At 40.2% G+C, this 15,147-nt stretch overlaps 1 protein-coding gene across 2 annotated transcripts; it reads left to right on the forward strand.

Moving 5' to 3' along the window:
• The first annotated feature begins 1,159 nt into the window (after positions 1 to 1,159).
• Positions 1,160 to 14,922, forward strand: dcp2 (decapping mRNA 2). Of its 2 annotated transcripts, none has more exons than XM_054612463.1 (11): positions 1,160 to 1,742; positions 4,801 to 4,952; positions 5,250 to 5,377; positions 6,356 to 6,454; positions 6,561 to 6,713; positions 7,117 to 7,229; positions 7,593 to 7,697; positions 10,899 to 11,007; positions 12,071 to 12,151; positions 12,424 to 12,475; positions 13,147 to 14,922. In XM_054612463.1, exons 1-11 carry the CDS (start codon positions 1,675 to 1,677, stop codon positions 13,275 to 13,277), a joined length of 1,191 nt encoding a protein of 396 aa, XP_054468438.1. In that variant the 5' UTR covers positions 1,160 to 1,674; the 3' UTR covers positions 13,278 to 14,922. The 2 variants fall into 2 exon arrangements, with proteins under 2 accessions (XP_054468438.1, XP_054468439.1); XM_054612464.1 differs by having other exon boundaries at positions 12,071 to 12,136.
• Positions 14,923 to 15,147: the final 225 nt, after the last annotated feature.

Genomic DNA, 15,147 nt, shown 5'->3' on the forward strand with positions numbered 1-15,147 from the left:
TAACATGGCTCTTTCAATTGGGTATTATCAGTCATGACGTGTCCTTTCCTGATTCGTCACACCAACAGAGGAAAACAGGCAACATCAGCCTTGATTATGGATCGACTACCCATGGTTAGTTCAACATGGATAAAGGATTACAGCTGTTGTTGACCTTGTCATCTATACTAGCGGCTGGGTGTACAGTTTAATTCTGCATTTATAATTCTATTCCTGCCGACATGCAGAGGAGGCAAACTATTTGGCTTTGCGAGGCCCGTATATAGCAATGTTATCAGCTCTACAAAACGGATGATTGATGTCACGATTTGAGGCTTTGACGCAGGTGTAGGACATAAAACATAGCACTTTCCTTTTCTTATCTATGGGAATCTTGTTCTACACTACTATTGTGAAGTTCACACCTACGGGCAATTTAGAGTCTTCAATTAACCTTAGCTGCATGTCTTTGGACTGTGGGAGGAAGCTGAAGAACCCGGAGAGAGTCCACAGTGACACGGGGAGAACATGCAAACTCCACACAGAAGGCCTGTCCGAAGTTCAATCGCAGAGAAATAATATAGATGAAATAATACTTCAGGCGAACCCAGAGACGGGAGGTCAGTGACGGTTGAGCCCACATGCTCACGGAGACCTGTCCAGGTTCATCACAGATCAAGCTGCACTTGACGGTTGGACAGCCAGACAGAGAGCAGGACTCTGGTGGACCAGAGGAGGTGGACTCTGTGTTTACGTCATGATGCTTGATGCTCAAATACTGATAATGATGGACAATGTTTTCCTGATGTGGAATTTTTAATATGAAGATGTCGTAAAGACATTGTTTATGAATTAATAAAAGTTTGTACCACCAAACAGAAAAAGTCCACATTTATAAAAATGGTCGTTTCTGATCTACGGATATGATATTTCCAAAACGTGCATGCCGATAGAAAGAAAACCATATTCCGAGATGTTTGTTGTCCGGTTTGGACTAGCGTTAGTAGTTGAAACAGAGTGAGAAATCATTTTATCTGCATTGTGAATTTCTTGTAAAGTATTATGTGTGAACCTCTTTCACTGTGGCACAGGCACCTCACACTACCGTGTTAAATTCCTCTCCCCGTCAATTGACAGACATAAGGATGAACCAATAGCGTTCCGTCTAGTTAACCTCTACCGTCATCTAACTAACCATAACTTCCGGTTCTGAACTAATGCCGCGTTCGTGTCCTATCGGAGTTTTCGAGTTTCAGACTTGTGTTCAAGTCAACGTCCAAGTCGTAATGACGAAGAAATGATGAAACTCAGATGTTTCTGAAGGGCTCGACATATGTCAGTGCGCAGTATTCTGGTCCCCACACAACCAACCTCTTTCTCCTCACACGAACAACTCTGATCACGCAACCGCGTGAATGACGAGTTCGCTCGCAAGGCATTGATGTAGGAGTGTGTTCCATCCGGTTCCATCTCTACCATCCGGGCCATGTGACTTGAACGCTGCATAAACAACAGAGTCCGTCCGGTCCCGGGTGGAGGAGCGAGAAGAGTTTTTATTCGATCCTCGCTACTTTTCCCTGGCTGGTGTAAAGCTGGAGATCCGGCGCAGTCTGAGGGATCCACTGAGCAGGACACGCGGATGTAGCTGGCTGCTCTTATGGCTTTAACATCCGAATGCTCTGAGACTGAGACAGGATGTTTTCAACCAACATGGAAACAAAAAGAGTGGAGATCCCCTCCGGCGTACTGGACGACCTTTGCAGGTAAACAGAACCACTTAAATACCGATCCCTTCCACCCTCAGTTCTTCGGTCATTACGCATTTAAGTGCAATCGTAAAACTGGGACTTACTTGTATTTTGTGGTAAGCCAACTCTCTTTGAGCAAGACAAAAAAAAACTATCGCTCTATGAGCCGCATAACCTTTTTATATTCGCTGTTAGCTCGGTCAATGTTGAACTGAGCTTGTTGCCTGATGATTTCACACTCAAGGCTTTTACGTTAAATGCCGCCTGCAGTGCTTACAAACCTTTATACACAGAGTGTGTGTGTGTGTGTGTGTGTGTGTGTGTGTGTGTGTGTGTGTGTGTACCGACAGACGACACGAGAGACCGCAAAGGGCACACGGACAATATAAGAGGAGACACCCCGGGTTCATAGGTTAGAAAATTCAAGCATCACTTATTGTTATTATTCAACATAGAGCTACACAACGACATTCAGTTGTAGCCTCTTTGTAACGCAACACACGCAGAAAAACAAAACAAAAACGGTAGTACAGACCTGTAGTGCATTTTTTGAGTTTACATCATAAACAGCATCAACAAAAACAATTCTCTGTGCAGATAATGTGGCCGACATCTTCACATCAAAAATTCTAAATGAGGAAAAACGTTGTCCATCAACTGGTGTTTGAGCACCAAGCATCATGGTGTAAACACAGAGTCCACCTCCTCTCCTTCCACCGGAGTCCTGCTCTCTGTGCTGTTTTTTCCCCATAACCAACACACAGAAGTGTCCAACAACACACAGTACTGTCAAGACCATTAAGTACAAGCACATTAACAGTTAAACACACTGTAACTATTAAGTAAATCCAGGTGGCAAGCTGCATACGTTTTACCAAGAAGGTGCGAATGTAAGTAAATAAAAGCCAAATAAATACAGATACTTCAGGTTTTGTCCACCCTTTGTCTTCTCACTATGCTTCCAATCCCACCTGCTCGAAAGCTGTGAAGAGTGTGGGCAGTGGATATGTATAGATAACTGGATACAGTAACATGAACGTCGCTCAGTGGAGCATGAAAAAAAAAAAGTTAGACTTCCAAGTATAAAGCCAAGTTTATACTCACGCTTGGCGCCGGAGCGCACGCCTCTGCAGACAGCGGGCAAGCTCAGAGTATGTATGGAGGCGAGATTTTTTTTTTTTTGCAACCAATGAACAGAAGTTACCTTATTTGGAATGCAGAGGAGTGATGTAGAGATGCCATAGCCCCGCCCTAAAACATACCCTGCTTTATGGTCTATTTGACTTTAAATGGACCATAATTTACTCAATGAACATCATGCTGTATTGAAGAAGACTTGAACCTACAGATTGAGACCATAAACTCATGTTTATAATGTTTACTGAGGGAATAAATCAAGAGAGAAGTAGAGTCATTTTCTCATAGACTTCTATACAACCAGACTTCTTTGTACATCCAGAGGAGTCGCCTCCCGCTGGTCAGTAGAGAGAATGCAAGTTTTAAGACACTTCCACATCGTCTTCACTTGGCAGAACCTGAGGTTTGCTGCCTGGTTCAATCCCCCCTAAGGCCTTAAACCCTGAACCCTCAGGGACTTACTGACTGAGTGTTAGAGACTGTAAGGGCTTGAAATGTTCTAAATACGAATGGGACAGCACATTGCTGCAACATATCATGTCGCCATGTTATGGCAAATGGGGGTATTTATTTTATATGTTTTACTCCCTGGTTTGGTCATCTGCCATTAGGAACAACTAACTTTATCAGACTATTATATTGGAATTCATTCCCATCATGCTACTCAGAGTGTGCCGACATAATGGAGCTAACTGCTAACGTTAGCAGAGGTTGTTTTGACTATTGTGATGATTCAAGCTCTACTCAGTAAAAATGAGTATTGGGCGAAGATGAATTCTAACGCTATCATGATTCAGAAAGAGAAACCTGGTCTTTGGTGTCAGCTGATACAGAGTACTGATCAGATACCAGTGTTTAATCAATAAGCTGTATGCATTACTGTGAAGAGACTGGGATTTTTCTTGATAAGAAAAAGACAGGCGTGACTTTAACATTGGTTTACTAACGCTGCTAAACAAAATATAACACAAAAATACATAGAAACAAATTAACTGAATTGTTATTTATCAAAATAATGGTATCTGATGCCTACTGATTCAGTATTGGACTGATATCAGATATCTGTACCAGAGCATCTCTAGTTATGATGTGTTCAGATGTAATCTTGTAAGTAACTAGTTATGAAGAAACTACGGATGGGCATCATTAGGATTTTATCAATATAACAACTCTTCTCGGTTCTTTCTCATTACTAAATGGTTGCCTTTTAATCCATTATTTTTAAAAAGAACACATTCAGAACAGAATGAAAAGTTATTTATAAATTAGATTTAATTAAATACTGTTTCTAGAGCAGCAACGGTTATGTTAACAACAACAAAGTCACTATATAAAGTCATTAATATCGCACTGGAAACAAATCAGTGAGTGAAGAACACAGACATCTGTCAGTATAATCAGTCTTCTGTCCTCCTGTCTTCTGTCTTCCTGTCTTCTGTCCTCCTGTCTTCTGTCCTTCTCTCTTCCTGTCCTCTTTCCTCCTGTCCTCTGTCCTCCTGTATTCTGTCGTCCTCCTCTCCTCCGTCCCCCTCTCCTCCGTCCTCCTCTCCTCTGTCCCCCTGTCTTCTGTCCTCCTGTCCTTCTCTCCTCTGTCATCCTATCCCCCTGTCCTCTGTCCTCCTGTCCTTCTCCCCTCTGTCTTCTGTCCTCCTGTCTTCTGTTCTTCTGTCCTCTTTCCTCCTGGCTGCTTTGTCTCGGCAAGCAGAGAAGTTTACAAGAACAAACTAAACTAAACAGTCAGACAACAGACAGACAGCTGTTGTTTTAGCTTGTTGGTAACAATGTGCTATTAGCCGAGCTAACGTGCTGTGCTTGTGTAAACATGGCGGTGGTGGATAAGAGACTGAGGACAGAGCTGATTGAAGTTAATCAGATGTATTGATAAAGTTTTGTCCCCCTTTTAATCTGTGATCCCATCTCTCCTGTGCCTCTCCAGCCGGTTCATCCTGCACATTCCCAGTGAGGAGAGGGACAACGCTATCCGGGTGTGCTTCCAGATCGAGCTGGCCCACTGGTTCTACCTGGACTTCTGCATGCAGAACACTCCAGGAGCTCCTCACTGTGGGATAAGAGACTTTGCCAAAGCAGATATCCTTCCATGTAATGTTAATGTTAAATCACTGTATCATTTTTTGATAAAAAAATGCATGTCCACTGTACTTTACTGCACATACAAAGCATGCCCTTTTTTTGAAACTTAGAATGCATTTTTTAACCTCAGACTTTTTGTTGTATTAACAACTTCCATGAAGAACTGCGATTCAGCAGCAGTTCACTCTTGTCAGTCTTGGCTCCTCTATAGGTTCATCCTCAGAACAGGAAGCCCAATGCGGTGCTCATGTTAGATGTCATTAGTTTCAGCTATTTTCCTTGACAGCTGTGCACTCTTCCATCACTGTCCGTTCCTGTTGCCTCATGGGGAGGATGTTCAGAAAATCCTTGAACAGTGGAAGGAGTACAAGATGGGTGTTCCTACGTATGGAGCAATCATTCTAGATGAATCACTGGAAAACGTGAGGTTTTTTTCCCCCACACTCATACATTGCAGCATTACTTGACATAGCCTTTCTAGGGTCATTTAGAGCAGAATTCTATATGTTCATGTTTTTGTTAATTTCCATTTGTGATATCAACGCTATCAACACATCTCAGCCATCCTCTTGGTGAGTACCAAGTGAATGGCTGAGATGTGGAAACGCAGTGACGTCAACGGACTTGATCTTGTTCCCAAATCTCACTAAGTGGATTATATAACTATAAAAATAAGACTCAGGTTGTAATGAACCAGAATAGTAGTGGAGACTAGACCCCCCTTTTATTGATGTTGCCTAGCATAGATTTTGAAAACAGAACCAGGACTTAATTTAATAAAATGATTATAATAGCCTATTAAAGACATGCCTTGATTATTCATTTCTCTAGTGTTATACTCCATATCATTTTAGAGTAAATTGTCTTGGTATTGTTTCCTGGTCGGTTTTCCATGTTGAAGGATAAGGCTGGTGTCATTCTATATTTGTCTTATTGTCAACAAATCTCAGGCCTAGTGAATTGTAAAACAAGGTGACTGCTTTAAACACCTCATCTCACAGAGGCCTATCATAGCCGCGGATGGTGTTTACGTGATAAACTCAATAAATTAGACATTTTGGACATGTTTCAAATAGAGATAAAGGATTTCAAAAAAATTATCAATTCATGATATTTGAAAATGTAGATTTTCAAGATATGGAAAAATACATCCGATGTTTCTAAAAGGAAAACGGAGCTGAAACTGTGACAGTTCTTCAGCACAGATTAGTGAATGAGTGCAAATCTAGAACATCACCACACCTGTCCATTCAAATTAGGCTGAAAAAGTGCAATCAATAACTATCTATTACAGTTTTGATATGAAGCACACCATGACACACCATCACCAATGTAGTGTAGTATTTTGAAGTAAAAGCTCCACACGTGCTGCAGATAACAGATGCTCCTTTTCTCTTCAGGCACTGCTTGTTCAGGGTTACCTTGCAAAGTCCGGCTGGGGCTTTCCAAAGGGGAAAGTTAACGAGGATGAAGCTCCTCATGACTGTGCAGTTCGTGAAGTGAGTCTCTTGTTCTTTGCAGTTCAACTTTGACCAACTGAGAGCATTAAAAAAAGCCATGTATAGGTAATGCGTGGAGTTCATAGCTCAGAATCCTGTTTTCCAGGTGTTGGAGGAGACTGGCTTCGACATCAAGAATCGCATCTGTAAAGACAGGTACATAGAGCAGAAAATCACTGACCAGGTGGTGCGCCTCTACATCATACCAGGAGTGTCAAAGGATACCAAGTTCAATCCCAAAACAAGGAAAGAGATCAGGGTAGGAATTCCTTTTTACACGTTTTCTCATCACATTGATTTCCAGCTTTATAATGACGTTTCTTTTTACGAATAACACTGCAAATGACAAGGTAGAACAAAATGTAAACCATACTTTGACAATGAGGAAGATCTTGGGTAGAAGATAATAAGAACATTTCAATAATCCACTCTTAACTAAGAAGAAATCTGGTTTGAATGGAAATCAAACACTATTACTAAGCTTGTTTACAAGACCTTCAGTCAGTGCTGCTCTATAGAGTGCATATTTTGGTGGATGGGAAAACAACACTGAGGGAAATGCTATTGACTCTTCCAGCCCAGAATGTATTCATGAACAGGTACACTCACACTTCCTTTTGCTGACAGAAACGTCTCAAAGTCTTGTTGTTCTTTTCTTGTAGAACATTGAATGGTTTCCTATTGAGAAGCTGCCATGTCACAGGAATGACATGACCCCAAAGTCTAAACTTGGACTTGCGCCTAACAGGTTCTTCATGGCCATTCCATTCATAAGGTGTGTGTACATAAGGTTGCAGTTCATTATTTGCAACATTGAACCATTAACATATCTGTGTCAAAAGAATTTACACATATTTGCTTTACTTCTGAGAGTAAGATGAGAAGATGTCTGCATAATAAGAACAGATCTGGAGTCAGGACATGGTGAGCCTAGCTCAGCTAACAGACTGGCTCTGTCTGAAGTTCACCAATACCTCCAAAGCTCCCTAGATAATGGCTTCTATCTTCTTTGTTTAATCTAAAACAGCAATGTGTGTGTTGCTGCCTAAATGTTAAAATAATAATAAAAAAACACAGTTAAATGGTTTCACTATAGTAGACAGGTACTGATGGCTCACTTCCTGCTCCACCTGTACAGGCCGCTGCGAGAATGGATCAGCAGGCTGAAAGGCGAGTCCACAGACAGTGATGAGGACTTTGCAAACAGCGGCACCACTGCAGGCAAATCTTCGGACAACACTCGGTAAAGACACTTCACCAGTGCTCAGTGGAGCTCACCACCACTTCACACCACACACACACACACACACACACACACACACACACACACACACACACACACACACACACACACACACACACACACACACACACACACACACACACACACACACACACACACACACACACCTGCGCTTTGGTTTTAGCTCACGCTGTGGCTCAGTGGTAGAGCAGGGTCAACCTTCAATAAGAGGATCAGTGGTTCGATCCCCGCCTCCGCTAGTACATGTCGACGTGTCCTTACACTTAACCCAAAATTGTTCCTGTAGGCTGTTCCTGCGGTGTATGAATGTTAGTTAGAATCCTGATGGGCAGGTGTCACCTTGCATGGTAGCCCCTGTCATCAGTATATGAATGGATTTGAATGGTGAATGATGACATGTAGTGTTAAAGTGCTTTGAGTGGTCGGGTGACTGGAAAAGATCTGTACAAGTACAGTCCATTTACCATATACAAGGGAGAACTACTTGCCACAACATCTGCTGAACTACGTCACACCTACACAGGTTCTACTGTCTTTACTGTCTGACTGTGGTTACATGCAGGCTTCCTTCACCGGTGTGTGCGCGGTGTCCATGCAGTGATGCTTCCAGTCGATTTTAATTTACTTGAATGATATCACAAATCGTCTTTTCAATCTGTACAGCATACAACATCCTCTGACCTCCGACCCTCACGTGAGAACAGGACAAATCCCCAATATACCTTTGATTCATATGTGCAGAATGAACAACATAATAGAGTTACAACAAAGTCAATCCATAGGACACAATTGATTCATATAGTAAGAGTAGAAACAATAACAGCAGCAATGTATATAATAGAATAATACTGATGATAAAAGCAGTAATAGAAATGTGACTTATAATAATCATCTTGTTACCATATGTCTTTTGTAGAGCACTGGTCCAACTGTGTCTTTGTTGCATATTTCCAAGCTCTTCTTCTCGCAGGCTCAGATGTAAGAAGTCAGCTTTTGTTTCTTCAAACCCCTGAACTCCCAGTTTGGGTGGTATATTTGAGGAATGTCCACAGCTGATGGGTACCTTTTTTTAATTTATTATAAAACGTTACAGTATAGCAAACCAAATGCACCTGCCCATCAGGATTCTAACTAGTATTCAGCTGTTGACAGATTTTGATTTGAGCTTTACAAGGTTGAGTGAGTGGGGGAAAAAAAAAGCACTTACACAGGTTAAAAAACTACAAGCCTGAATTAAGAATTCAATATTCTTGTCATAAGCCTAGAGCTGTACCGAATAGTTCAAAGTTTTGACACGTCATTTATAACGTTAACATTCAAATTATTATTATTATTAATACCCTACAGAATTTTTTTTGCAATATTAACTATAACTTCTCTTCCCCTTTCTCTCTCTCTCTCTCTCTGTAATGTTTCAAAACCTCATTCAGAGCTTGGTATATAATAAATACATTTCATACAGCCCTAAAGCTCAGAGCTTGAAGCTCAGAACAAATGAGGCTCCAGCAAACGGAAAAGACTTCAAAGTTAATACCACTTACAGCCACAACCAAGCACACGGACAACTTTTTAGATCTAGGTCTCAAAAATCCCCATTAAAACATGTTAGGATCTAACTAAGCACGTACCTGTGTTGCTCCACCTGTCTGTCATGCTTTTCAATGGGGCACCTGTATGTGCTGTCAGTTTGGGCATCGGCGTTTATCCATTCAGGTAAAACCAGTTTCACAGTATTATCCAGGTGACTTCAACAGCTCTCATGATTCTCAATCCTCTCAGAAAGATGTTCCAAATCTTTATAACCCATCCTCAACCAAGTACCATCTCCACCAAAGGGCAGACATGGAAACAGAAGAGTTCCTTCTTTTGTATCCTAACTATCTACCACTTTCTCTTTAAAAAAAAAAACTGCATGAAAAAAACACCCGCAGTTTGAGTGCTGATAATATCTAGTGGCTGCTGGGCATCGAGGATTTATTCTAAATTCTCCTCCAAATTAAGGGTTTCAAATCTGCTTGAGTATATAATCCACCTCATTCAGTTACCTTCTTGCCGAGCTGTCAATTCCAAGCTATTGTTTGCGCCAACGGATATCCCATCAAATTAGAGATATGAAATCATGCTGTTGAGGCACTACAGGCTGTCAACCCCACTATTCATCGAATTCATGTGATCAACATTAAACACAGACAATACAATACAATACACATTGTATTGTGAGAGAGGGGCTAGCCCCATAGGTCACTGTAGGCTTACTGAGGAGTCTGAAGCAGCAAGACACTGGCTACTTAATATGATGACAATATCAATTCTAACACAAATTATATGTAAATCAGGAAGACACTATTTTCAAAGATGATTAATTATAGCAGATATTAAGCTTTGAGAATTAACCATAACATTATTTGAATCCACAGTTCTGTCCGATGACAGCAGTTGGGGCTATGACCAGTCGCCCCTGCTCAGTGGGGTTTTGTCTTTTAATATTAGTTTAGCTCTTCTCAGGCTCCTCTTGTCACCAATATCACTGATGCTCAGTAGATGGTACCAATGATGTTCTGGGCGGTTTTAACCACCCACTGTAGAGCCCTCCTGTCCTGGACCGTACACATCCCATACCAGTTTGTAATGTTTCCAGTCAGGATGCTTTCTGTTGCTCCTCTGTAAAAGTTGACAAGAACTTGGCCCGGGAGATTTTGCCTTCTTAAGATATACATATAAGAAATACAATATCCTCTGTGGGATACTGGAAAATCTGAGTTAAGTGTAAAGATATCTGGCTAACTCATCTTGCCTCCTGGTACTGGTCACATATCATTTGTTGTTGACCCACATATTTTGCTATTTAAGTTCCGAGAAACTACTTGCAAGTTATAAAGGCTTGCTTGATTGCATAACGTTTGGTGTAAATATATTTAGTGCAAATTGGCCTGTATTGCTGCCACTGTAGGCACTGTCTTTTCAACATTCAAGCAATGTAAAAGAATGAGCAATTTTGAGTAATTTGTTATTCATAAGTATAACAAACAAGTAATGTTCTGTAGAGCTGGAGAGGTATTAGTGATATTCCCATGCATGTACCAGAGTTGGTATGAATATAAACCTTGAGCAGAAGTTAACGTGTTATCTTCTGGACCATCTGCCCTGTATCATTTGTTTTTTTTTTCTTTCATCTTTTAGGTCAAAATCGCGCCGCCTCACAGGTACTGATGCATTTCCAGGAGACAGCTGGGCAAAACAAAAGCAGCAGAAGGCTCTGGACCAGCTCAACCAGTATGAGCTCAACCAGGTTAGAAAAGATAGGATTATGATGCTACAGTCAACCATTAGGCTACATGTTACCAACAGTCATTTTAGCAGTAATAATGGTGGACCTGAGGGTCAAAACACAACAACAGTATTCCAATAGTAATCACGACATTTCAAAAAAACATGTTATTTCAGAAAACACGACAACATTTCAAGAAATACAACATTTCCGAAAACAAAACGACATTCAGTTTGCAGCCAAGTGGCAAGTGGTGTGGGATTAGAGTCATCACCTCCAAGTCTGAGGCTATGGTTCTCTGCTAGAAAACAGCGGATTGCTCCTTCTGGGATCTGAGTTACTGTCCCTTTTTGTTTCAACCGATCATCTATGATCATGAGGTTTGGTTTGTGACTGAAGGAATGAGAATGCGAAAACAAGCGGCCAAAACCCTCCATAGGTTTAGCTGGGCTCATCCTTTTGAAGTTAGGTGAGTTATTCAGACACCCAAAGGAAGCTCTGAGTAGAGATGCTGCTCCTTTACATCGAAACAGGCCAGCTGAATTGGTTCATGCATCTGATCAGGATGATCCCTGGGCGGAGACCCTTTGGGTAGACCCAGAACACGATGGAGGGCTTGCATCTGACCTGGGAACAACTCTGAAACCCCCAGGAGGAGGAAATACTAGTCATAAAATTCCACCTTGAACTTTGACCCTCTTGCTCATATATCATAAGAATGACCAGAGAAGCATGCTGGCTTGCAAACTGCAAAATGCAACGGGATGCAGCTGGACATCTGGGTATTCTGAGAGTACTGCATTTGAAATACTATGCATTTGGACGTACTTAATATTTTCTTGCATTCTAAATAGTGTGGTAGTATGGTTATTGGAACGCACCCTATGAGTTGATGAGGGCTGCCTTAACACACCATTAGGTTTGATCTTTTTGAAACGAGGGACGGGAGCTTGTGATTACATTTTTGGTTGAGTGCAGGGCATCCTGATTTACTGATACAGCCCCTGAAATGGGACGTATAATCTGAGACTCTGTCTTGGTTGAAACAACACTGTAACCTCATAACTTGTGCTTTGCTCTGTAGAACCCAAATTTGAAAAGCAATGGGAAGAAAAGTCAGGACTCATCTAATGGAGCCAACAACCAGCAGGTGAAAGCCATATTAGTAAGTGCAAAACCATATTTGTTTGACATTGTTGTTTTTAGACCACATGTGATTCTGACCTTTTAGAACAAGAAAAAATAATTTTAACTTTAACACCAGTCATCAGTCAAAATGTGAAATTAACATTCCTGAAAATTCCAGAGACTTTTTTCCACTGAAGTAGTTTTAAAGCCACTGTATGTAGAATTTGAAAATGATCAACTTATGCATTGGTGCTGCTCTGTAAGAGATGGTTTCATTACAAGCATTGCACTCTTGTACAATTTCTACAGAAAGAAGATAAAAGACTTCAACCCAGAAGACTGCAAGACAGTTTTGAGAGAGGTATGGTTGATTCAGTTTCAATATCCTGAAGAAAACTGTCAAGTCAAGATGTTTGTAAATAACTAAATCATCTCTGGGCTACGACCATTTTTCTTCACATATGGTTTGTACAGTAACTAGTGTAACCTTGAGACTGCACGCACTTTGCTAAGCTTAATTAGCTTAATAATATACTTTAACTGCTGCACTGTTTCTGCTGATGTGACGGCATTGAATTCACGTTTAACTGTGTAGAAAAAATGACAGGTATGTTACTGGGTCCTAAGTTACTAGATACCTTAACAGAAAGACAATGCCGGCCTCTTTTCAGAAAAAGGACCATTATGTAATGAACATTTACAGAGTGAAATACTGTAGGCTATCTGCTAGAAAAAATATTTGTTTGGAAAATGCTTAACTGAAGGCATGATTTAGTCAAACGTAAAAGGCCTTTTTGAAAGCAGAGGAACACATTATTTTTTAAGCTTCGCAATTTCAAATTGTTTTCCAATTTGGGGTGTGACCCTCAAGGGCCACACCGCCATGGGGCACTGTAATGAATGAAGAGCACCAGTTGTTGTCCAGAAAGGGCGCATTTAAATGAATGCCATGACAACAGAAAACTGAGTGGGGAATAAAAAATGTTCCTTTCAACACAAACAAGACATTTAAATGAACTTTTTTCTTCACAGATGTGGCTCCATGCAGCTCCAACGGTCACCAGACAGTCCACAGCAGAGACTCCGAGGACCTGCTGTCTTCCAAGGCTTTCCTCAATTTCAAATTTGACAAAGACGCCATCATGAAATGTTTTGACTACTGACATGGATGATGAGGAGCTGTGCCTTTCCTGTAACGGCATGAAACTATGGCCTCAGAGGCTTTTTACCTTATAGTCTAGGCAAGGATGTTACTGAACATGTCCTTTTCTTTCTTGGCCTGCTCTTTATGAGCACACATTTACAGTGGGGAGCTGCTCGTCCAAAAAGCTTCACAGGAGTATTTTGCCTTTGCTGCACTACTTTTCAGACTTTATATAAGGTATTGTTACCTAACAGCACTGTCTTCCATTTCTCTGAGGCAGAAACCTAAGTCTAGATCCTAGTCTAAATTCAAAATTCAATCTGCAGGAGACAACACATAGACCATAAGGAGAGGACTGCTCAGGTAAACCATTAGTCTTTTAAAGGCAAGAGATCAAAGGTTGGAGGAAAAAAAATGATTTTAAGCACATATGAGGTGACTGAAACATAAAAAAAACAATCATTTGTGGTATCTCAGTGAATATGGCCAGTGAATCAATGTTATATTTAGTTTATTATGTACTGATTTTAAGATGTAATAACTTAAGTGTTGTTCATTTTCTCCATTCTTCCTGTGGAGTCCTAAAAATGTTTTGGATTCTTAAAAAAGGTTGGTATTAATAGTGTTATTGGCTTAATGTATTTACAGTGTTGTTGGCTTTATTACCATAATTACTTAAGATTTTACCCAGGAATGTAGTATGTAATGGAATATTGACTTGAGGAATGAAGAACAAGTAGTCTTTACAAGATGAATGTCTTTAAATTCATGCCAATATTAGGATAAAATCATTAGATCGAATTGATTTGTTTGGAAATCAATCATTAAGGCCAGAAAAATCACTGATATAATGACATAATGATAATATAATTGAATGAAACATCTATTTGAATTTTAAATGATGTCCTGGTGTTGGCTTGTCCCAAATGAAAATGTCCATAATGGCAGTAGTGCTCAGGATCACACTGAAACAATGGTCAGTGTAGTTTTCATTTCAAGTTTCATTTTGGGAGTAATTGTGCATTTTACATTATATATGTGAAAGTTGGATTTTAACATTTTAATTTTGGCATACATCAAATGAAAGGAAATTACTTTTCAATTTGATTAAATAGTTTAATTGGAATGTTTTTACCAACAGACATCCATCCATTGATGTTCTCTTCCAGCAGGCTTGTAATTTAAGGCTGTTCTGTCCTGCAGGTTTCACAGGTTTAAATTCCTTTTGAGATATTGTAGACTAGAAGTTTTCAATCATATCCTTCATGATCCATTACTTAGCTTCTTTAGTGTTGGCTGGTATGACATCTTGCACACCCTTAAGGTTATGGGGCATGATGGAGGACCATTGCAATAGACTACTGTAAACCCAAGTTATTCTCTCAACCAATGACAAATACAAATGACTCTCACAAAGGCCCACATTAAGGGATTTCTTGCCACTATAGATGAAAACAACAAGAACATTTTCATAATTTTGACTTTAAAGTTCAACCCCCAGTCTTACAATTTATATTTTGTCAAGGTAATATAAACATGCATACAAGTGAGATGTCTTTTTGTGTTTCTCACTGGGGTCCTTTTACATTAATTGTACAGATGGTGATCTCAAGTTGTCCTATGGCTTCAATGGTGTTTTGATTTAAAATGTGAATATTAATAAAGTCTGTTTTTTCCATTTGTGGCTGTTTGCTTGTTAACATGAATTTTAAATACTATATCACTACTATGTCTTTTCTCCTGGAGAACGGCTTATATTGTGGGATTTTACATGGATTATAGTCTAGGTTTGTAAATGTGTTTTCTATCATGAACATCATTTATTACATTCACATTACATAACAACCAGAAGCAGGAAAATGCTATCGGATTGAACAGAAACAACATGT

This window comes from Anoplopoma fimbria, chromosome 14 (assembly GCF_027596085.1).
Source record: "Anoplopoma fimbria isolate UVic2021 breed Golden Eagle Sablefish chromosome 14, Afim_UVic_2022, whole genome shotgun sequence".
NCBI classification, from domain to species: Eukaryota; Metazoa; Chordata; class Actinopteri; order Perciformes; family Anoplopomatidae; genus Anoplopoma; species Anoplopoma fimbria.

Bases quoted from the DNA above. Each gene is read 5' to 3' on its own strand.
- dcp2 (XM_054612463.1), top strand. From the start codon at position 1,675: ATGTTTTCAACCAACATGGAAACAAAAAGAGTGGAGATCCCCTCCGGC. The intron at 5,378-6,355 runs GTGAGGTTTTTT...TTTTCTCTTCAG, and splicing joins TAGATGAATCACTGGAAAAC to GCACTGCTTGTTCAGGGTTA. The intron at 6,714-7,116 runs GTAGGAATTCCT...CTTTTCTTGTAG, and splicing joins AAACAAGGAAAGAGATCAGG to AACATTGAATGGTTTCCTAT.